Source organism: Equus asinus, chromosome 9, assembly GCF_041296235.1.
Source record: "Equus asinus isolate D_3611 breed Donkey chromosome 9, EquAss-T2T_v2, whole genome shotgun sequence".
Classification (NCBI taxonomy): Eukaryota; Metazoa; Chordata; class Mammalia; order Perissodactyla; family Equidae; genus Equus; species Equus asinus.
In genome coordinates this window covers 66011685-66037238 of record NC_091798.1, presented here as the reverse complement: position 1 = coordinate 66037238, position 25554 = coordinate 66011685, and the positions used below count along the sequence as shown (strand labels likewise).

At 37.1% G+C, this 25554-nt stretch overlaps 1 protein-coding gene across 4 annotated transcripts in view; it reads right to left on the bottom strand.

Annotated features, from left to right (window-relative positions):
- FBXL17 (F-box and leucine rich repeat protein 17) overlaps positions 1-25554 on the bottom strand; it is a 465079-nt gene that overhangs the window by 287131 nt on the left and 152394 nt on the right. For all 4 annotated transcript variants that reach the window (XM_014852976.3, XM_070517628.1, XM_044780075.2 and 1 more), the window contains exon 6: positions 15514-15644. In XM_014852976.3, the coding sequence (XP_014708462.3) occupies positions 15514-15644 (131 nt within the window). The remainder of the gene's footprint in view (positions 1-15513; positions 15645-25554) is intronic.

Below are 25554 nucleotides of genomic sequence, written 5' to 3'. Positions count from 1 at the left end.
AGTGAAAGGGGAAAAAAATTAGCTGAGAAAATGTCATCAGTGAGAACATCAACAAAAAAGTAAAACAGGCCACAGCTTTAGGTAAGGGAAGAAAACACAAATTAAAGCGGAAACAATTACCTAAGAATCAAGTGCTCTGTAATGGATCAGAAAGGGGAAGAAAGGCTCCTTTTACAAAGGCTTGTGGGAAAAGTGCATCTCATTTAGAGATCGCCCTGTCATTCCTGGGGGAAGAGAGATGGGGAGACGGAGGTGACATGTCTAAGCACCTGTGAGAGCTCTTCAGATCTGAATCCCAAAGTCACTCAGGTTTCTATTTGCATGTCAAAATGAATGACATAATTTTTGAATGTCAAAAGTAGTCACAGCAAATTAAAAAGAAATTCATCAAAAATTTCCTCCTATTGCCCTTAAAATGGAAAGTCAAAAGTTGTTGATTTTCCCACTTTGAAGTCTTTGGCAAGAAGTTTCACTTGTACAAATACTTAAAATCAAACAACTCAGGGGGATATGTCTACTCCTTTGAAATTTAAGAAAAAAATGTGATTTCACTGAGAAGATTACTTTTACACTAAGACTTGGGACATTTATTCTAAATGGACCTAGCCTGCAGATGTGATTATTAAAATAAATGATTGCCGCTCATTACTGATGATTAGAATATATTTTTGGTGTATTCTGGAATTTTCATTTGTATATGCTTGGCACTTTTAAATACTAAATAATAGCTTTAATCAAACTTTCAAATAACACATGTACGCTTTTGATTACCTGCCTGAGCATGAGCTGTATTGAAGGTTAACCACAGTCCAGGTTTAATCCTAGGCAGTTTGCTCCACCTATATGCTTATAGGACACCATCCTCCCAACACTGAAGTGAAATCAATGCTCACATGAGCATTGATAAAACATAGAGAGGTACATGTTAGGATTTCCTGCTACTTTGACTACTGTCCCATGTTCTCCCCTAAACATACTCCCAAGCCCATCAGTGTGGATCACCACAAATTCTAAATACAGTCATGCGCCACATAATGATGTTTCAGTCAACGAAAGACCACATATACAACAGTGGTCTCATAAGATTAGTACCATACAGCCTAGGTGTGTAGTAGGCTATACCATGCAGGTCTGTGTACGTACATTCTATGATGGTCGCACAACAACAAAATTGCCTAACAACGCATTTCTCAGATGGTATCCCCATCATTATGCAACGGATGACTGTACTTTACCAACTGCAGAGTGCAAGTACAGAACCTATTTAGAGGAGCGAAATGTAGTATACAACTAACAGTGACATGTTAGTAATGATAAATGAAACCATTCAAATTAAACCTTAGAAAAATACTGTCAATGGGGAAGGAATCACAAGTAAAATATATGTGCATACAATAAGTAACAGGAGTGGAGCACTGTCAAGTTATTGTGACCTTGTCCCTTTTTAAACAGCTACATTTTCAAAATGGGAGATGACCATCAAGTAGCAGCCACATCTGTGTGGATGTCTAAACGTCTGTCAGAGCCTGCCTGGTGATACTTTACACTTCTCCTCCTCTAACAAGCTTCACTGTTACATCCTACTCGGAGATGGATGGCTGCCAAGAGCCATCACCAAATAAAAGCTCCTCTACAACATAATGATGTCTCTGTACTGGGAATAAACCTGTGAAAGAAAAATCTTGGAAACAAAAAGAAGATGGACATCTATTTAAAGATATAAATTACTAAACATTTCTAATTCCAGTAAGACCATAACATACAAAATATTAACTGTATGGTAATATATAGTTCTTTGAAGACAGTTATCCCATAAATGTATATAAATCTGCAGAAAGAAATGTTACAGAAAACAAGCCTTTTGTTTTTTTCAAATTCATTACTGAATTTAATGAAGAAAGCCAGGGTATTGTCTTGACATATTTTGTCATCCTCTTTCTGAATAAATTGCTGCCACAAGGATATCATGTTTCTCCAGAGTTTTTCTCTCGCTGTCTTCATTTGTTTTTTTTTTAATTCAGTAAGGTTAACATGTTGTCAGTTAGACTAAAATTGTATCCACGTACCGTACCTTACGCATAAACCACCACTCTATGGCAGAGAACTCAGCCTCTTTAACTCTTCAGTTATATTTATACAGCATTTTAAAGGCTATGTCTACACCTATTAAATGAATTTTATTTTGACTGACTTATTTTGACTTGCTCTATGTCTTGACCAACTTGAACAGTGTATTTTTTTCTCCTCTTACGTTGAATACAAGCTTATGTTCAGTAGTTTTGATTGCCATCTAATCAATCAACACACATTTACTGAGCTTCTGGTTAGGAGCCCAGGACCGCAGAAAAGTCACAATTCCCAGATACAGTTTTAATTCCTATGCTATTATCAATATAACATTCTAAGAAATTTCATAATCCATCTGAGTGTAAATTAAAATGAAAAGAAAAAAACACAACTTACTCTCTCTCCTCTCCCCAAACATAAGATTCTCCAGATGTATACTCATACAAAGGAAAATATTCATGTGTGTGTGTGAAATACAATAAAATATCAAAATACGAAGATACACTGGTAATTTACTAAGAGAAAAAGATTAATCAAAACTAAAAATAGGAATTCAGTTTAAATTCAAGTTAAAAGGAAAACAAATGGAAATTGTACTCCCCAAATGGAACTAGTTCTCAAAATACCATAATAAACCATGGAGAAAATGCTCCCAGGCTTAATTTAACAGGCAATAAAACCCTGCGGCAGCTCTGATTATAGAGTGCTGCTATGGTAAATGGTAAAATAAGCTATGATAGATATGTCAGAATTACCTACTAGTATTAACTGGTTTATTGATGGATAGTTATTAAGGTGATAATTAAAATTAAAAATAAAGGCATTTCAAAAATGAAAAGACTCCCACTTCTACCTGTGGAATTTTTGTAGTGGGTATTAGTACCATTACTGCCCATGTGCTAGAGAAATTATGTCCTTACAAGACTTACTGTTAGAAGACATAGATGGTAAAGGCAAAAATATAACAGTGACTAATCTTAGCCATAACTCTTCTAAGGGAGGGTCTCCTTCTCCATTTCCTCCTAACTTGACAATAGAGTAGAAAAGTATATATTCTTCATACTATGAAATACCAAAAACTATTTTTAATATATATAAAATCAAGACCTTATACTTACGTATTTTAAAATTTGTATTCACATATTCCTTTCAGACTCAAGGCCCTTATGAGAACAGAAAAGATACCTTTTTTCCCATATATTTTTTAGATGAATACTCAATATTAAATAGTAACACTAGAAACTGCACATGGATGTTATTTTATTTTAATACTATTCTATTCAATGATATTTATTTTATTATAATGCTATTGCAATACTATTTAGCTAGCACCTATATCCAAAAGACTTCATTGGTAGGTTTAACTGCTTATTTGCAACCAACTGTATTTTTAAACTCAGAATAAGCTGTTAGAGGCAGTTTGAGAGATGGGATTGAGGCACTGATAGATGGCATTGAGTCCTGACTGCTCTTACTAGCCGTGATCATCAGCAAGATAGTTTCTCTCTCTGAGCCTCATTTTACCTCCTGTAAAAATAGGGCATAATGATAAGTAGGTCATAGAGTTGATGTGATAATGAAGTAAGATAATGAATAAAACACGCTTGGCACCTTACCTAACTTAATACAAAATTCTCAATGTGGAGCAGCTACAAAGTCAGCGTATAACGAACCACACTCAAACTGAGTAGCTTAAAAAAAACAGCTCTTACTTGCTCACAACGTCATTTGGATGGGGCTCAACTGAGAAGTTCTGCTGGTTTCATTCTTGGAACTGCAGGGATCTGAAGACTTGACTGAGTCTGGATGGTCTAAAAGGGCCTCACTCACATGTCTTGACAGTTGGTCCTGGCTTTTGGCTAGATTTCTATTTCTATGTGGTCTCTTATCCTCAGAGAGACTAGTCTGGGCTTCTTTAGGTGTTAGCAGCACTCCAGAAAAGACTCTTGAAGCCAAAGCTTGGAAGTCCCACAACATAATTTCTACCAGATCCTATTGGTCAGAGCAAGTCAAAAACCCAGTCAAGGTGCGAGAGGATAGAAAAACAGATGCCGCCTTTTGATAGGAGTGTAGGCAATGTCACACTGAACAAAGGTGTTCATATAGGGATAGGAAAAATTTGTGGCTATAATTTGCAATCTTGTAAAGTCTGCAAAGTAGTGATGAATTTTTATAGCACCTATGCTATCTTTCAACTACAAATAATTGCAAAATTCAAATAGTGAAGGCCAAAAAGAAGTACTAGCTTGAGTTTTCTCCAAACTAGGGTAACATTGTTCTGCTGCTTCAATGACAGATTTCAAAAGAAGACCATCATCCAGCCCTAGGGACTGACACCATCATTTCGATTTCTTTGTTTATTTTTCTGTGTTCTAAGAGTCCTCCACACTTTTCTATTTGATCTAATCAATAAATTTATTTTCATCTGATTCGATATTTTTCCTTCAACAAGCGACTCCCTAGCTGGACATTCCACAACAAATCACATCACTAAGAAATCTGGATCAAGTATGTAGCGCTTCTAGAAACTATGAAGTTTGTAAAAGAAGTAAAGAAAAATATATCATTATGCAATGTACAAATACTTTTGTTCTTTTCCATGAAAATGATCACTAGAGAAAAATTTAGTTGGGGGTACAGTTAATTAGGCAGGCCCAGAGATCTATTCACATTGCATTAAGGAGAGGTAAGATAAAATAATTTTTGTAACTACTTACAAACAAAAAGTGCCAAAACAAAACTTGAAATTTATGTTTAACTTATTGTATCAAATCTCATTTTAATGAATATCTTTCTAAATTTCTTGTCACAGCCATAGAGAGGCACAAAATGATAACTGCTACCAGGACTTCCTTTAACATGTGTGTCTCTCAAAGATTCATTTCAAAAGCTACAGTCCTTAATACAATACAGTACAATTTATTTACTTCGGAGAATTTCATGGGGCAGAATATGCCACTAAACACATTGCATGATAAGAATTGCTCCTTATGGAAGGAAGAGAGGTGAAAGAAAGAGCTACGTGCTGTTTGACAACGTGGCTAACACAAGCATTTTGGGGAATGGCTAATTCTCCCACTAATGATATTTTTACATTTTCCAATGACGAACTGAATTCTAAACTTGCCATTTTTTTCAGCTGAGGATCTGTTATCAACATTGCTTCACAAAAAAAGTTGGAAACTCAAGCAGTTTTCAATTTTAGACCAATTGGTGCTGCCAAAATTATAATACTCAATAACAGAAAACTTCAGTAACGTGAAGTGTGCCTAATCTGGTTTTTAAAACATTTTAAAATCCTGATTACATTATGAGAAGCCACATGAGAAACCAAATGCGTTTGTCTGGAGAAAATGCCACCGGCCGGTGCTATCTTTGGTGGCTAGGTATTTCTCTTCCTACGTGAACAAGGCACCTTACCGTGCATTATTGAAATTAGATAATTCTAATTGATAATTAGGGATTAAAGGTAACCACATGCTAGAGTTCCCAAACAGGTGACCTACTCAACTTATTTTTAAAGGAAATCTTGTAAATGTCTAAAATACTTTTATTTTGCTTTAATTATTTCAAAGTCCTACATGGGTGATAGATAAACTCTACAGGTTCATATGGAATACTCATCACTTTTGAAAAATAGTGACTATTCTAACATTCTTTAATTATATTTCTTACTAATCTTAATTGCCACGATTTCTAAAGACAGTTCCAAAGTGCATCTTGAACAAACAGAAAAGCAATTAGCCTAAATTAATTGCTTTGCTGATGTGATTTGCAGTAGGTATGCTCGGTGGTTTTGAAACTCCTGCCAGTGCTTTCACAACTCGATGTTCTGATGATTTTTTAGCCTATTTTTGCACCAGAGCAATTAACCAGATAATTGTTCTAATGTGAACTTGGCCTTAATCAGTATGTTTAGGTTCAGAGTAGCAATTAACCAAATATTAAACATACATTTAAGGAGCAGTACTTAAAAGTGCTACAAAAGAAGAGTTTAGAAAAAATTTGCAACATTTTTTTCTCATATAGCCTTACTTTTCTTACCAAGAAGCAGAAAAAAGCTGTAACTATCTCCTCTGCCTCTTTTCAATTAATACAAGGGATCACTACATATGAAAGGCAAGTGAAGTTTCTGATTCTTCACTTGAAAGTATTCCAAAGACCCTTATATTAAAAGGACAAAACCCAATGATTCGATATTAAAATCCAATTTATTGTTCAAAAAAAACAAAGCTATGGCTTTCAGATAAATAGCACGCAATACATAAAGCAAGCTCTATCTGAATCCTGACAATTACACTAAATCTTCACCTTATTAAGTATCAATTTTATTCAGAAATAAATTTGGAAGAAAGAAGGCATTTGAACCAATGGCCTGGATTTCAGCCAGAGTTCAAGACAAATTTAAAAGCAGACTTAGGCATCTTACAAAAGCAGTATTTATAAATCTCTCAAGAAGCCTATATTAAATTACTCGTCTGAGCTGGGCCCCATGCAAGGTGCCAGGGGCTGAGGTAGGGGCAGAGGGCTGAAGCTGAAGACATGGGTCCCCCTTACAAAGAGAGAGACTGAACAACAAAACACTACACAGGCAACAATGATATATGCCACCAACAGAGTGATATACCAGGCATGCAGCTAGACAGCAACGTGACGGAGCACTTCATTACAACCACCATTATTATTTCATCTTTTCTTTAAATATAAGAGAATTCACATTCACTCTAAGGGAAATTATTAGTAGTACAACGATAATTGTTAATGCAACAAGTTTGCTTTTTTCCACTTCAGCAAGCAAGGAGTTACTTCATACCAACTTAAATTAAATATTTTATCAGTTGAGGAATGATATGCATAAAACCTTTCCATTTTCATGAGGCAAAAGGGTTCAAGCTGAAAGTACTCTGTCATTCCTCATGTTTTCATGTCTTCTTTCTTAATTTCTGAAAGGAGCGTCACACAGAAAATAGCCCAGGTACATACATGTCAGGGCTGCCATTTTCAATTATTACCAATCAAGTTCCAGCAATTCCTCCTCTGGTTACACATGTGTGTACTTATCTTCTAAAATATTTCTTTATGCCACTGTTCATAAACTATCTTAAGCTGAAGTAAAATCCCCTGCACTAAATTAATAACTAATCACAGGAGATATTTATCATCTCAAGCCTTTTACAAGAAAATTGTCAGATTTAATCACCTTTCTCATATTTTCACTACTTACTAGGCTTCATTTATCATACATTTTAAGATTTTGACAACAGTGAGTTATTTTAATTACCATTTCTGGTTGGGGATTAAGAATAAGACAACTCTTGGGGAAAGCTGGGGAGGGAGGGATGGTCATAAATCTGTCCAAGCAGGCAATTTTTCATCAATAAATGAAGATTTTCTTCATTGTCGCCAATTTTAAAACAGGTTTGAGGTTAGGAAGCCTCCAAATGCATGAGTGTTTAACACCGCCTTCCTCATCGTATAAAATGTGTCCCATTCTTTCCAACAATTTGATCACGATTCTGATTTCACACCACATAAAACATGTTTTTCAAATTCTGCAAATTAAATGCTTAATAAATCTGTTTACTTATCTTGATATTACCCGGAAAACACAAAAGCTGTAGCAGCATTCAGAGTAGCACATCAAGGAATATCAATAGTGTGATTCCACAGAAGCTCTGTTGTATTATTATTATTTGCAGAAATGTTTACTTATGCATTATTGCTCACTCTGACCAAAAGACAAAGCAGAAATTTAAAATTACCATTATACGTTAGAGCTGTCATAAAAATTCACATTCTAAAAGACAAAATAATGTGAACATAGAGAATCAACAGGACAAATTCATCCCCATCAAATCCAGTTTCCATCTCATCACCAGAATTGGAGTTAAAAATCAAAGCAGGCTGAGACATCTACATCTCATATAGATTTCCCTTCCAAGTGATTTTACTAGGTTAACTACTCTATTGTTCTCTATCAATTAATACTTCCCTAAAAATGATATTTTGTAACTAGAAGTATTGAAAGAACCAATATCAGAACCATATCGAATATCATTATGTACCAAACAACGGAAAAGTTCCTTTAATTTGAATACACTAAGAATTTCATCTGAGGACAGATGTACAAATCATTTTATCAGAGAAACTTTACCTTTTGTAGAAAAATATCGTCAGCTATATGAAAAATCACATATACTAGGAAAACTGTACCAATTAGTTATGGCAATTATTTCCTATCAAAGTATTGAAACCTTCAACAAAGTTAATTTCCTTCTTTTTAACTCAGTGACAACAAAGTATATACCCAGTATTCTCCTTTACTCTGTAATGGTTAAGTATTGGCTACAACTAACAAGGAGCATTTATAGATAATAAAATATTTTTAAAAATAAATATGTATCATTACATTCTTAAATAAATACCTATTCAAAATTCATCTGTAAACTTCTTTTTGATACCAGCTATGAGCCAGGTGTCGTACAAGACACAAAAATGAACAAGACTTCCTTCTTTCCCTCAAGGAACTTAGTAAGAAATGAAGAGCATTTACAAATGGGGTTTTGGGGAAAATACTTTTTATTACAAAATTAACTGTTTTAAAAACTTATAACTCTGTATATGCAGTAAGATATCCAAAATTTGTCACCTCTCAGATATCCCATAAGGAAAAGAGAAGGTAACATTCTAATGATGTTCAGAATGATCAAGCATAATCTGATGTCTGAGGTAAGATGACCATATAATTTATCATCCAAACCAGGACACTGGAACACAGAATGGAGCAGCAGCAGCAGCACAAATGCTACACCTGACAGAATTCCAAAACAACAGGACTGGGCTGGGACTGTCCTGAGCAAATCAGGACATCAGGTCACTCTAGGTCTGAGGCAGAATAAGGTACCAGGAGACAGTGAGCCCCTCGTGATTAGCGCCTGGACATTGAAGACACACAAAAATGGGTTCCAGTTTTGGTTCCACCACTTATTAGTTGGGATCTGTCTAACCTCTTCGGACCTTAATTCCTTCATTTGAACAAAGGTTAGTTTCTTCCTCAGGGTTGTTGTAAAGATTAAATGAAACTGTGTGTGTAAACACTTAGCATAGTGTATGGCACAGACTGCAATAAATGGTAGCTGTTATTAGCTGTTGTTATTATCCTTGGTCCAAAAATAAAAGAGAGAAAATATTATACACTCTGACCGCACTAGCACGACAAAAACCAATCATGGTTTTAAAGAGAGGGGTTAATGGAGAAAAGGACACAGAATACATTGTTTTTGTAGATGGTTTGGAGCCGGACTAGTATTTACTCCAATACCATACTATTCTTCTAGGGATGATCCTGCAAACAATTGGAAATATAAAAGACAGTGTCAAAACATATGGCAGCCTCAAACAAGTGTCACCAGCTCAGAAAGACTCCATTCTGTCCCTATAACCCTTTCAGAACTCAGTAAAGTATATTTCTTATTCTTTCTGCAAAAATATGAATAAATATCATAGGACATACATAAAACTATGCAGATTACAGAAATAAGCTAAAATTCAGTTTTACTAAAGCTCCACCTAACCAGTCCAACCACATAATTAGGCACCAAAAGTATGCAGCCAGCCTGCTTGGCATTCTACACAGCAGGACAGTGCAGCTACAAACACCACCAGGGAGCTGCTCCAATAGTCAGCTTTATTTTTGCCGCCTCTTTATTTCCAAGTTTTCAGGCTTTTATAGGACAAAACTGTTCAAACTTCACACTCAATACTCCAAGGTGAAAAGTATTCCTTTCCTCCAGACCACTTAACTTTAATAGAAAACAAAATATTCTCAAACTCAAATTCAACTATGCCTGCTGGATTTAATGGATAGGTTTGTTCCCCTTGGGCAATCTTTAAACCTCGGTCTCTAGGAGAATTAAGTAATATTAGGGGATTGAAATGAAATAAAATTCTAGGTCCACTGTGACATGACATTCACAGGAAGATGGCAGATTATCCACCCAGTCCTTGAACACTTATAAATACAATATATAGCATATGTTCACAAAACAATTCTTGGAAATAAAACACAATGGGCACTCAGCAAATATTTTATATCACCAACACCTGCTCAAATCCTCTCTGAACTTTATTTCTAAATGTCACCGTTTTTTATTGAATCAACGGAAATTTGAAAGAAGAAACAGAATAAACATCCAGAGAAGATCAAGGGAGTTAGAAAAATCTTTATAGAAAGCCTCATTGAGTTTTACATGAGCCAGGGTGCTGTCAGTAACCCTGAAAAGGGTGGGGAGTAATCTGTCACTCCACACTTCAACCTGTGTATACCTGAAAGATTAAAAAGAGCATGCACAGAAAAAGAAAAGAGAAAGAACAGCATTAGGATTTTTCTTCATATTATAAACAAAGGAATCATGAATCAGATACTAAGCACTGCAAATAAATTCATTTTAAATTATAGGCTTGAAGTTGGAGCGAGTTTAGTAAACTGGTTCAACTCTCTATATAATTCAGGAAACTTTTTCACCACGCTTTTGTTTGAACACTAAGTGGGAGTGAGCTCTCCATTTTGGAAAGCAGTCAATGAAAATGAAGGTCTTAACTTATTTTAAGCTGAATTCTGTCTCTCTCTCTAACTTCCACGTGTTGGCCAAAGTTCTGATGCCTGAAATAATGACAAACTAATGTAGGAAGACTAATTAACTCTCTATTATCTGTTAATATATTTTATCAGACTAAATTAAAAAAGAACTATTTGATTTAAAATAAGAAATATCTAAAAATATCTACATTCTGGATTTTAGTAAAGGAGAATTCAATTTATAGACTGGTTGGGAACAGGCAGATAATATAAAAGAATAGAGCATGCACGGTGGGAATAGTGGAGAAATGGAGAATGGCCAAAGAGAAGAGCCCATTCTTCATCCTGGAAAGACTGCTGAGATGAGAAAATGTGGGCCCAATGTTGCTAGATCCGTAACTTTTCCAAGAGAAGGCCCAAATTCAGAATTTTTATATGAATTATCCCAATTTTTAAAGTGTTAGCAACTAATTCAATTTTTAAAATATTGTATAGGCCAAACAAAACAGCTTTATGGACTGCACTCAGCTGTGGCCCACCAGTTTGCAATTTCAAATGATCTTATTTAAAGAGAAAATACATACAGTTACTATTCTAAAAACTAGTATATGTAAAGTGAAATAGCAACATACCATAAATATTGTTTTATAACTTGAAAGAAACTGATCACGACAGTCCAAGATTTAAAATTCTCTAAATTTTAGTGTCGACTGATGTAATAGCCCCATTTACACAAATCTAAGATTCACACAGCAAATTAACTCCTTAAAGAAAGTATCCTTAGTTATCAATGTTCAACAAATTTAATACATTCAATTTTTTTTAACGGCAAATTCAAAGAATAAATCTTTAGCTAGGCAAGTTCAACTAGTTGGCAACATAATTTACTTTACCAACCAGTCTGGCTTTTGTTATGTTTTGTGACTTTAGCTGATTGATGCTACAGAACCTTTCAATTCTCTTGTATTGTTACCCTCTACTGTTATCCTAATTAATGAGCAGCATGGTCAGCTGTCAATGAAAGGATCATATATTTGATAATGGTTATATAGAGCATATGATTGAACTTTATTTTCAGGACTAATGTAAAAAAATCAAAAATTGGGAGATTAATTTCCTCTGTGATAGTCAATTTAAATATTAAAAAAAGCTTTTGTAAAGATCTATTAAAATCAATTATGTTTCATTTAATTCTTCTTGGCAAAAAAGAACAAAAGAGCTATTATAAGCATATCACTATAAAGATGCTCAGACCCATTCAGTTTTTTACATATTAGCTTTTTACATCCACAGCATGCTGCCTTTGGACTCTGTGCCAAACATACAAAAACGATGATGACCAAATTGGATGTGAAATCACAAAGGATTTATATCAAATACAAATAAACATTTCAATAAACAGAGTCAGAGAGAGTGAAGGAAACATTACAACCAGATGTTTAATTTAAATCATTGATAGAAATAGTCAGTGTCCTCTTTTCATAAACCACTTGCATGTTATTTGTATTCAAAAGCAATGGTAAATGTCAAATGACTACTAGACCATCCTTCTGAATACAGGAAAATATCATGCTGTTTAACTCTCTAAACACAAAAAGTGCTTTTAGAAAAACAAAGATAAAGAACAACATGTCTTAGTCACACAGATCAATTCAAGAAACACAAAATGCTAAAAAGTACCATGAGTATAGCAGTAAAGCCTTTCAATTACTATATATTTTAAAATTTTGGACTTCAAAAAAAGTTTATAGAGAAGAACACTTAAAATCCAGAATAAACCTTATATCTAAAGAACTGAGAAGAGTATCAAAGTTTATCTTCATGTGAGGTATCTTTTATTAAAGCTGGCAGCATTAAACAGATACTTTTCATATGTACTATGTATAAAATAATATCTAAAGGTTCTATTATACTTTGATTATGAAAGAAAATAATGAGATTAGTTAAAAAAAAAAACCTAAGACTTTTACATATAAATATCAATTGTGTGTGAATCTCAGCTGTGAAATAAAAATTTGACTCATTAGCCATTTGTTTTTTCTTCTTTGTCCTCACCCAGTTTTTACTGCAGCAATGATGGAAAAATTTATCCATTGGAAAAGCCATAGAAAAGTCAAACAAATGGTCTAAATTTAATAGGAATAGTATGACCTTCCACTGAACACAAGATGTTGAAAAGATTAAATGAGAACATGTGTAAAGTGCCTATCAATTACCTGGGGAATAAAGGTTATTTTCCTCCCTTCTATCCTTACAAGGCTCACTATTATCTCACTCATTAAGTCTTATGTCACCTAAAGAGAGCAACCTTTGAGAGCAGCAGGAACTCAGTCCCCACAGTCTGAGACACAGTAACAAGTATTTAGTAGGGGGTTAATAAATGCTTCCTGATTTATTAGAGGATAATAATAATGAACAAATGTAAAACAGACGCTAATTGATAGGCTAAATGCATTAGTGCATTCCAGTGACCTCTATATGAAAGGTTACTAACCCATCCCGGCTAAGTGCTGAAATTATAATTAAGTCTGACGGGAAGTCCTAGATTTATACCAATATAATTACAAATATTACTTAGCTTAGTGATAGAGTATGGCAAGAACAATGAGATGAGTAATTTAGATGATACTGCAAAGTGGGTTTTAATGTTTGAAACTTCTATTACAGTACACAGGATAAGTGCAAGTAGTGTAATTAAAACTTAAAAGAATCTGATCTTTAAAACTCTACTGTTCAACCTCATTAAAATGCATGTTTTCTCAATTAATACAAACTTTTCCATTAAAAACATAAAAATACATTTTCACTCCTTGCAAATAAATCTCTACAGTACATATATTTGGGATCAAATAGCAAATACCCATTAGAGTTAAGTAGGAAAAAATGATTGAAATAGCAAGAGGTTTGAGTAGACGGAGCCTAACAAAGGGAAGGAAAGGCACAGGGAGGGCTGCCCACTTTTTCATTTGTAAATACCCAGATTCGGCTAAATAAACATTTGAAGAGCTAGAAGATTAGAGGTCCTTGAATATCTTTGTTTAAATGATACAAACCTAAGCAAAACGTTTACTTAGGAGATAACCCCTATAATCATATATAGACTGCATCTTTTTTACCTCTGTGGTCTCGAGTACCAACTCTTCTACAAAGGTCACGTACACAGAAAATTGTTGTGGAATGAAAGGCAATCCTTATCATAATCATTTTTGTTGCAGAAACAGTTTTTTCTCCTTTTAATTCAATACATTACTAAGTTTATCTCAATATTAAGCTAATGCTAAACACCTAAAACCATAGGAAAATGCTTTTTACTTACTTTATTAGTTGTTACAAAAAACAGCTAAAAGATTATTAAGCTGTCATATAATTGACTGTGTAGAAGAATGTTGATTATAGAAAAGAATTTTATTTTTCAAATGTTTATCAACTTCCTTTAGATTTTGATATATTTCCTACAGTGACTATTACTCAAAAAACAATAAATACCTTTTATAAATGATGACCATGTGCCCATTCTAGATTAGTAAATATGTCAGGAAAAATTTTACTAAGAGAAAGCCAAGTCAAAGTCTATCACATAATTTAAAAAGGAATGCAGGGTAATTTAAGAAAATGTCACTAAAATTTAACATAATTGGGGAAAATGGAGTCTACATGATTTTATTTTTAAAGTATAAAAGCAAATTAAAAGTAGAGGGGGAAGTATCTTGAATTTAAAGCATTATCTGACACAAACTTAATAAATCATTACTCCTATTTGTGAAAAAAATATTTAAATCTAAATAAGTTCTAATTTTAGCTGAAATAAGTGCTTTCTCTTTTGAAAGCAAAATATTTTTGGTGGCCTACCTTTTATTTATTTTTTTCTTGAGAAAGACTCGCCCTGAGCTAACATCTGTTGCCGATCTTTCTCTTTTTTTTGTTTGAGGAAGATTCACCCTGGGCTAACATCTGTGCGAATCTTCCTCTATTTTGTATGTGGGTCGCCACCACAGTGTGGCTGGCGAGTGGTGAAGGTCCACACTGGGGATCCGAACCAGTGACCCCTGGGTTGCTGAAGCCAAATGCACCAAATTTGACCACTACGCCACAGAGCCAACCCCAGTGGCTTATCTTTTTTAAAAAAAAAAACAAAAAAAACTTATTCTTGAAAAGCTACTGGGCAAGAATCTCGTCTCAAGCCTATATTTAAGAACCTACCTAAACTCATTAGTTACAGTAAAGTAGCGCCACTCTGCAGCTGTTTTTATCATTAAAAAGTCTACTTTCAAGGGTTCTGGCACTTTTTTCCTTCATGCAATGTTTCAAAGAAAAATCAGTTCTTATAAGATAAATTATAAATTTTTCATAAGAAAAAACTATCCATTTTACACATTTCTACACTATATATTAAAGTTTCCATCACATGACTTTCATTTGCAAAACAAATTATATTTATAAGAGAACAAAATGTCATCCTTGAGAAAGGATCTAAATACATAACGTCTGAAATAGCTTCTCAGAATCATTTCTCTTGACAAGTGAACAGTAAAATCAACCACAAAAGTTGCAAAAATATTAAAGTGAAAAACAAACAACATATCTTGGATGGATGACAAAGAAAAAATTCAACAGACTGCTGTTATAATTGTTTAGGTAAACATTTGAATCTTAACACATAAAAACCTTGTCACAAATATAAGCAATGGATGGGTTAAAAGTATACATCTGGATGGTTTTAAAAACTTAAACATATCTATTTGAAAAGGTATGGTTACATTAAATTTTCCTTAAAGTTCACACGCCTTGCTATAATGATAATTAGTATTTGGTACATAGAACAAATGTTTGCCTCTGGAAAATTGTTTTTAAGATGTTACAATGGTTACCTGTCATTTATGATCCAGTTCAGACAGAGGTTGAGAGAGCTAAGATTTTTGCACCTCTTGACAATTTCCATCACAGTTTCATTATCCAGTTCAGTGATATGACGTAGGTCCAAGCTGGAAAGGTTTCTTAGCTAACAAGATAAATAAAATGAAAGATTGGAAAGGTAAATACTAGGTTCATCCTCAAAAATTACATAGTTTATTACAAAGTAGAGTATCACTGTACAATATTTAAAATAGATAGTCTAGAATCATTAAACTAAATGTTTATGTAATATTTTACATACTAAATTAGAAATGAAGGCAGAAATCTATAGTGAACATAGAAATGGCAACAAACATTAAAATCAAACAACGCTTATCGAGGTATCAAAAAAATCAAAAGTTAGCAATCTAATAAGCAGGGAAGCTGTTATATATTACATTAAGCACCCACAATTTGATAGGATTATTCTTTTTGACATTGTTCAGTTTCAGATATTTATCTTCATGATTGTAATGCCACTTTTGTATAGGTTTTCTCATTTTTTAAAAGATGAAATATGAGTAAGTGGTTAATTCAGGGATTCTTGGCAATTATTTTATCAATGTACTCCAAATTGTACTCTTATGGGTTGTGTGTTTCACCATGCAGAAAGCAATATAAAACATTGTTTAAATGGTAAAGATTTTCTCCAGGTACCACCTTCCCCATTTCTTCATTTTCTCTACTCCTTTCCTGATGTTTCCTGTCTTCCCCTGATATTTAGTCCCCAAAGAAAATTAATAATATCATTTACACAAAGATGGTAGGATCTTAAGTATCTTCTTCAAATAAGCTACATTTCAAATAAGCTATTTTTACTTAATAACATGCAAAGAATTAATCCGGAGGCACATGGTAGACGAAATAACATCCCTCCCAAAGATGTCTATGCCCTAATTTACCTTATAAGGCAAAAGAGACTTTCAGATATGATTAAAGTTATGGGTTTTGAGATGGAGAGATTATCCTGGATTATCAGGGTAGGCCAATCTAAGCACATGAGCCCTCATGGGCAGAGAATCTTCCAAGCTAAAATCAGAGAGATGTGACAGAAGATGATGCAGGAGATACTTGAATTGTTAAAGGGATTCAACCTGCTCTTAGTTGCTTTGAGAATGGAGGAAGAGGGCCAGGAGCCAAGGAATGTGGGCAGCCTCTAGAAGCTGGGAACAGCCCTGAGATGACAAACAGTGAGAAACAGGGATTTCAGACCTACAGCCTTAAAGAACTGAATTCTGTCAAAAACCTGAAGCAGCAAGAAAATAGATTCTCCCCTCGAGCTTCCAGAAAGGCATCAGACAGCTTGATTGTAGCCTGGTGAGACCTGTATCAGACTTGTGACTTCTAAACTAGGAGAGGATAAATTTGTGCTGCTTTAAGCTGCTGCATATGTGGTAATTTGTTACAGCAGCAATAGAAAACTAGTGGTCAGCATTTCCAGCCCCATGAGGGCGCTCTCCCAGGACAGGCCAGTCTTCTCTAGGACACTCTCAAATCCTTCTGCAGAGAGAGCAGGCTATTCCTGCAGGAAGCTGACTTGCAGGTGTAACCCAACTGCCAAAGGCCTCAGAGCAGCGAGACAGGCAGGTCCCACCCAAGAGTCAGTTAAGCTTCAATCCCAAGAGAGGATAAGCCACTGGAATCTCCACTGCATACGGCCAGAGAGAAGAAAATACTCTAAAGCAGCACCAACCCAAAGAACTTTCTGCAATGAGGGAAACATTCTATATCTCTGCTGTCCAATATGGTAACCACTAGTCACATGTGGCTACGAAGCACCTGAAACGTGACCAGTGTGAAGGAGGACCTGAATTTTTTCTATCTTACTTAATTTTCTTTAGTTTACATTTAATTTTTTATATCTGCGTGTGGCCAGTGTCTACAGTGTTGGACAGAGCAGCTCGAGAGAAGTGAGTCTGCCAGGCAGCACTCGAACTCTCTTTTCCACCTCAGCTCACAAAAGGAGAAGCGACAGAGAGGGTTCATGCAGAGTCACTACTGGCTGCTCTCTGATGCATGTTGCAGAACTACGGAGAGAAACAGAGATAGCTAAGAGAGATGAAATATGAAAAGGTCCACAACAGTAGGGAAATTCCTCCTAATTAAGACAGCAAGCTTCTGTACACTAAGGACTGAACTCTAAGCATTCATAAAGAGATTTAAGAAAAACTCTCTGCAATCGGCCTATCAGGTCAGATGTTCAATGAAGTCACTAGTCCAGTGTGGGACTCAGGACAACACTCCAGAACCGAGGCAGGACCAGGAAAGAGGAAATGGGTTCTGACAAAGTTCCTGCTCAAGTTAGCACAGTCTAAGGGCTTTATCAACATCAGAACATGATGGGTACTTGGCAACCAAAGCACACTTTAGGGGATGGACTCACCTTTGTTAAAATGAAACAGATCACTCTGGCTGTCTCAGCAGCTCCAGACAGCTGACCAGTCAGAGCCTGGGCTGACTCCTTGGTCCCTTCCTCAGGGGTCTCCTCCCTCCTCTCTCTGATAATTACAGTCAACACCACACCCAGGCCCAGAGGTGAGCTGCTCAGGCTCTAACATTCTACCCCAAACACGGCCCCTGATCCCTCTCCTTTACCTCTCGTCGTAAGCAAGGGAGATTGGCATTAAACAAAACAAAGACAAAAATTTCTGAAGTATCTAAAGGAACAAAAAAAGAAATAGCTATGTAAAATACAAAATAAATAGCAAAATAAATTTCCACATAGTCTTTCTGACATCACTAAGATTCACTCACATAATCAAGGGGCTGATACACACGCTCCTTGCTATGTTTTCTTCCCTCCCAACTGACACATCTCCACGTGGTGGGCACGGAAACTGAAGCCATCCAGAGGAATGACAGGGTTTAGAGCAAAGTGGAAGGCTGTGAGTCCAGTGACAATGTCTTTTATGAAGAAGCAGGAGATACCAGGAGTACAGAAGAAGATGACAGTAAAACAGGAGAGACAATAATGGTAACGCCAAACGGCACAAGTCCCAAAGACTCAGTGTTTTCTTTTTTTTTTTTTTAAGATTTTATTTTTCCTTTTTCTCCCCAAAGCCTCCCAGTACATAGTTGTATATTTTAGTTGTGGGTCCTTCTAGTTGTGGCATGTGGGATGTCACCTCAGCATGGCTTGATGAGCAGTGCCATGTCTGTGCCCAGGATCTGAACGGGCGAAACCCTGGGCCACCGAAGCGGAATGCGTGAACTGTAACCACTTGGCCACAGGGCCGGCCCCTCAGTGTTTTCTTAATTATATTTGTCATTATACTTTTCAAGAGAGGTAGAAGAGTAACGGTCTGGAAGCAGCTATGAAGAGCAAGGAGGATCTTGCCCCCACCCCCACCGACCCTGATAAATCCAGTGAGAAAATAAACAAGGTGGTAGGCAGAATTCTAAAATGACCCCAATGACCCATGCCCTAGTATAATCCTGCCCCTTGAGTGTGGGCAGGACCTGTGATTATGATGGGATATCCTCCTTATAAGGCAAAGGTGAGGGGTTTGCAGCTGTAATTAAGATCTCTGACCAACTGACATTGAATTAATCCAGAGACAGTATCCTGGATAGGCCTGACCTAATCAGCCGAGCGGTTACAAGCATCTAGAGGGATTCTCCTGCTGGCCTTGAAGAAGTAAGTGGCTATGCTGTGAGAGGGCCTGCGAGAGGCCTGTGAGAAGGCCATATGGCAAGGACCTGTAAGAGGCCTCCAGGAGCTGAGAGCAGTCCCCAGCAGGCAGACAGCAAGAAAATGGGGACCTTAGTCCTACAATTACAAGGAATTGAACTCTTCCAACAACTACATGACTTTCTAAGAGGATCTAAGCTCTAGAAAAAAATGCAACCCCAACTGAGACCTTAATTGTGGTCTTGTGAGACCCTGGGCAAAAACCAAGTTGGAATGTCTGGACCCCTGACCCATGGAAACAGTAAGATGATAAACGTACATTGTTTTAAGCTGCTAAGTTTGTAGTAATTTGTTGTGCAGCAATAGAAAATTAATACAGAAGGGCTGTAGGGGACTCTGTATCCTTGAAGAGAAGCCAGGTTCCTCTTAAGACAAGGGGACTATCCTGAGCCATTTTAAACTCTTGAGATGCATATGCTCATAAAAGCATAGAGGGAGATGCTTGGTCCACTCAGCCTTCTCCTCTAGGGGCATCTTCAGCTGCCAAGAAAGTACTCCCTGGGAAGATGGGCAACCCTGATATGGCAGCTCTTGTTAGTTCCACACTGGAGGAGGGAAGGAGGTCTTGCTAAATTTCTCAAAACAATCCTCACTTATGGGAAGATGAGTTTAATGGAAACGTTTCATGAAAATGTTTGCATAGCCCCTGGCTTTTACTCACTTTATATTCTGTCAACAGTCACATGTTTCCTATACATGTCTTAATACGACTAGGTAACTGTCTTTTTACTTTCACTAAACTTTTATTTTTCACAAGATTCTGCATTGGGGCTAAATAAGTGGCTAAACTGGCTTCACTGGTCAAGTTTTCTTTTCTTTCTTTCTTTCTTTCTTTTTTTTTTTTTTTTGCTGAGGAAGATTCACCCTAAGCTAACATCTCTTGCCAATCTTCCTTTTTTTGCTTGAGGAAGATTTGCCTGAGCTAACAACTGTATCAATCTTCCTCTATTTTGTATGTGGGTTGCTGTCACAGCACAGCCACAGATGAGTGGTGTAGGTCTGTGCCTGGGAACTGAACCCAGGCTACCAAAGCAGAGCGTGCTGAACTTAGCCACTAGGTCACAGGGCCAGCCCCAAGTTTTCTTATTCTTGATTAAGCAAAGACAAACTTGCACATGTCAAGGATCAGAGCCACTGTTAAATTTAATATTCCTCTTACTAATGTCTCCCTCAGAAATGTACCCTATACCTTTATTTTCTATATAAAAATCACCATTTTCTTAAACTACATTATTTTTACAGTTACCTATATTTACAGAGTATTTTAAATAGATCTCGACACCTGAAAAGTTTTATAATTGTTGGAGATGTACTGTTCCAGGAACATGTGAAAAACCAAATCACCTCTTTGAGTTGTAGGTGCTGGAGTGGCTTGCTGGGCTCGTCCTGACAGCAGCCTCACGTCAGTACCACAGCAAAACCGGAAATATATGAAATGCACCCATAGGGCTGCTTGAAAATACTTTGAAGGATGACTATTAAACCTATGAATGTTGGGCCAGCCCAGTGGCACAGCAGTTAAGTGCACACATTCTGCTTCAGCAGCCCGGGGTTCACCAGTTCAGATTCTGGGTGTAGACATGGCACCGCTTGGCAAGCCATGCTGTGGTAGGCATCCCACATATAAAGTAGAGGAAGATGGGCACCAATGTTAGTTCAGGGCCAGTCTTCCTCAGCAAAAAGAGGAGGATTGGCAGTAGATGTTAGCTCAGGGCTAATCTTCCTCAACAAAAAATAAAATAAGAAACAAAAATAAATAAACCTATGAATGTTAAGGATGAATTCTGTTAAGTGTAACTACATGCACACATGAACAGTTAATATAGCCAAGTATAGTACACAGACGACATCACTTTATTTTCCCAATTATCCTTTATTATAGTCACTAGGAATATGGAGAGTCATAAAAATTTTATCCAGCCACATAAATATCTACTACACATGCATAAATATCTACTACACATGCACATTTTGGGGTCCAGCACAGCTTATGACACAAAGTTTCTATTTGAATTCTTACACACCTCTCAGCTTCCTTCACTGTAAAGTATCTCTTTCTCACAACAGTGTGAATGTACTCAATAGCACTGAACTGTACACTTAAAAATGGTATTAAAAAAAGATAAACTTGATGTTATTTACATTTTACCTCAATTAAAAAAAATCACTTCATGAACCAGGACATGGTAGGAGGAAACAATAAAGTTCTGCAGAGAAGACAATCTAAGGTGCTTGTGCCAGTTTGGTCCCCTCACATTAGGGAAGATAACTGAGGACCAAAGAGGTTTGAATACCTTATTGAGGTATAGATAATGGGGAGAGAGATGTTAGCAAATCTAAACTGTTTTACAGATTTGGGAAAATCTAATGGCATAGCAAAAAGTAACTTCCAGTTACTACGTATGTGATAAAATTCTAATTCTAGTTGATTGACTCTTGAACTTTCAGAAATCCTGCATTCACACCCACTTCTCAGTGCAAGGTGGGTCAGACGGTGACACGAGGCCACCTGTGGCTGACACCGCCCCGCATTTATTGTCCATAACTGGAACGTTTCTTACTCTTCCAATGGAGTACAAACTCATACATGAGGAAACGGGTTTTCATCAGCTCTCACAAGCCAGCATTCTACTGAGATCTTGAAGAGTATTTGATTCTCGGATTCAATTAAAGCTCATTTTTTCATGAGCTGACAGTCATTGTCTATGCTCAAGTGGCCTTCCCTAGGACCATTTTAGCCACTTTGACTTGAAATATGACAGTATCCAAAGCAGGTCCAGGAGGCTAATTTCCAGTAACCAGCATCATTCCAAGACACGTACTGAGCACCTCTACGGGATGTGGCATTTTTACTCAAAACTGCACAAACAGCTCTGTCAAATTCATCACACTCTTTCTCTTGCTATGGGAATTTCATAATAGTGCCCTCCAGTGTTTCATAAAAAGCTACCTAAAATAATCCTTCATAGTCTGAAACAAATAATTACATTTAGGAAACTGACATTTTAATTAAACTTATTTTCCCTATAAATTCACAGGGAGGCTTGGGTTACACAAGTCACACAGGATTTGAATAATCAAAGCCATACAACAAAGATCTTCTAAATGCTTCACTCCAGTTTTTAAACATTTAGTAAGGTATCTTAAAAGAAACCCAAGTCAGAATGTAGAATGTAATCAACTTTCAATTTAATACTGCCTTTATTGGGAAAAAATATGACCTATAACCAATTCAGGTTAAAGACTAAAATTAGTTAGTGATTGGTATGGCCACGTATGTATTTAAGTATAAAATGAGACACTAAAATGTTTCCTAGGAAACACAGGCTTGGAGGATTATAAAAAGACCTCAAATGGCTTCCAAATTTTCTTAAGACTCTGGAAAAGTAAAAAATGAAACAAAATCCTCAGTTGTACACGTTGCCTACAGTGGATCAGAGGACACACAGTACCTTGGCAAAGGCAGCAGGGATGTTCCACTGTTTCAGGCTACTGAGGATAATTTATGTGAAGCCAGTTGGAGGTGATAATTTCTGAAAAGAATAAAAACTTCTGTAGAGTTAAATACGTTCAAATGTCAACTAGTACCTAAATTACTTCTTGTCAGCCCTGCAGATGTTGGTTTTATGGGGACAGGGTTTCAGAGCAATCAGGTGTAATCTTTACGGAGCAAAGTCAAGGGTTAAGACAAGCTGCTGGGGCTGTGGATAGCACCACACACTCATCTGCCAATCACCTGTCCGGCTGCCAAGATGGAGATCACGGCAGAGACCGAAGGCACAGAAGACAGGAGAGTCAGAGAAAGGCATTTATAAAAAACTGAGGAGAGCCTCCTCGTAAGGACAGAGAGAGGGAGACACAAGGAGACAGGCAGGGGGCTGAAGCACAGGTCTTGCATGGTAAAACCAGAAACAATAGTAAAGAGACTAAGACTGCTGAGAATGGAAAGGCAAGGGACAGAGAGGGAATTTCTATCCCTGAGCATAGGAAGACTTTCACACCTTGACAGGGGCTGATATCTATGTTTAGAGAGGGACGTGGATGGACGAGGGAGACAACGAGGGGCATCCCCTCTGGTCATCAACAGGCTGAACCTCAGCCCGGTTAAGGCTGCCACTGGAGTATGAAGTGGTAATAAAAGCTAGATGAGCCACATTTAGGACATCAGGTAAGTCCTTCCTAGCACCTCACAGAACTGAGAATCTCCGGGTAGAACGGAAAGCTTTTAAATAGCCTGAGAGCCTGGCAGAGTCAATAAAGGTTTCTAATTCTAACCATGAAAACAGGGCTTCCAGGGTCTTGAATGCTACCACATCCACAGGAGCTACCATGTGAGTTCTCTGGCACCTTCTCTGTATATTCCTTCCAACCACTGCCTTCCTAAGCACACTGGGCTGCTGCCTCTGTATTATTTCCAAATCCAAGACCCGTTCGGTTCTGCCATTCTCCTGCTGGATCTGACATCTTTCACAATTTTATTCACATTCTGTTTTGCTTTCTAGGACACTTTACTGCACTGCTTCTTCTCAGACTGCCCCTTCTACTCCTTCGTGCAACATTACCAGCCAGATTAATATTCTTTAAATAACTTTGATTACATCTCCCACCTTCTCTGAAACCTTTAGGAAATGAAAATATTTCAACTGCAAAAAAGAATCCCAGAACTTGCCTATCCAGGCCCTTCACTGTCCATTCCAACCATTCTCTGACATCTGTTAATGTAGCTCAAATCTCTTTCCCCAAGTCTTGAGAAGTTGTTCTCACTATGCTCAGAGAGTTGTGCTCATAATTTTAAAGCTGATCTCACTTCTTGATTACTTTAGAGTCAGGAAAAATTAGTCTTAGAAATATAATATACTTGCCTTAAGATGAATTATTAACTGGGCAGTCCCCGACACAACTGTGCCCTTTAGACAAGAATCATCACTCGGCAACAGCTGCCAAAGGACCAGGGGAGCAACCTTTCTTTCCGCTACAACAACTTGCGAGTCCCCTCTTTGTCTTCTCCATCTTCTTCCCCTTCCCGCTCCTGTTCCTCCTTGCCCCCCACCAGCACTTCCTGGGCTGTGTTGCTCAGGACCAATCTCTCATTGCAAACATTTGACATCTAATCTCAATGCTTGAGCTGGTCCAGATCTGAGTCTCTGGTGAGGTAGTTGTGGTGCACTTTCATTCATACTTAAATGTTTCCTGAGTACCTGGCTCTAACCTTGGCTGCACGTTAGGATCATATGGGGAACTTTAAAAAAATACGGGGCCAGCCCAGTAGTGTAGTGAAGTTCCCATGCTCTGCTTCGGTGGCCCTGGGTCAATGGGTTTGGATCCCGGGTGCAGACCTACACACTGCTCATCAAGTCATGCTGTGGAGGCGTCCCACATACAAGATAGAGGAAGACTGGCATGGACGTTAGCTCAGGGATAATCTTCCACGAGCAAAAAGAGAAAGATTGGGAACAGATGTTAGCTCAAGGCCAATCTTCCTCACAAAAAAAATAAAAAATAAAAAATGCTAACGACCAGGTCCCATCCTTAAAGGTTCTGATTTAATTGGCTTGGGGTGAGGCCAGCCATTACTATTTCTATAAATGATATCCAGCTGATCCCAGCCTGGACTGGGAACCACTCACCTAGTGCAAAGCAGTTAATATCTAAATCCAGTTTCTGAACATGTAAAAATAATTTGTAAAGCTCAGCATCTTCAATCACTCAACAAAGAATTCAGAGATATTATTCACATAGTCACTAACTATTCATTGGGCATCCACTATGCAGCAGAAAATATTCTAGTTGCTAAAAATACAGCAGTGAACAAAACAGACAAAAACCTCTGTCCACAGGGTGCTTACATTCCTAGCTGGAAGGGGGTAGGGGGAACAATAAATAAAACAAACAAGCAAAGTATACAGTATGTTAAAAGGTGTTAAGTACTATAGAGAAAAAATAAAGCAAGGCAAGGCAGATGGAAAACAATGGAGGGAAGGAAGATGGGGTGTAATTTTAAAAAGGCAGTCAAGGATGATCTCACTGAAAAGATATTTGAGCAAAGATGTGAAGGAGGTGAGGGAGCAAACAACCACGGTGATGTCTGGGGCAAAAGTGAGTGCAAAGGCCCTGTGATGGGAACTGGCCCAGGGTTTTGGAGGATTAGTAAGGAGCCAGAGGTCCTGGAGCAGAGTAAACAAAAGGGAAACTAAGAGGAGACACAGCCAAAGAGGTGAGTGAAGACTGTATGAGGCCTTGTAGGCTAAGGCAAGGATTGTAGCTTTTGCTCTGAGGAATCTGGGAGCCACTGGAAGGTTTTGAGCAGGAGCGTGATATGATCTAA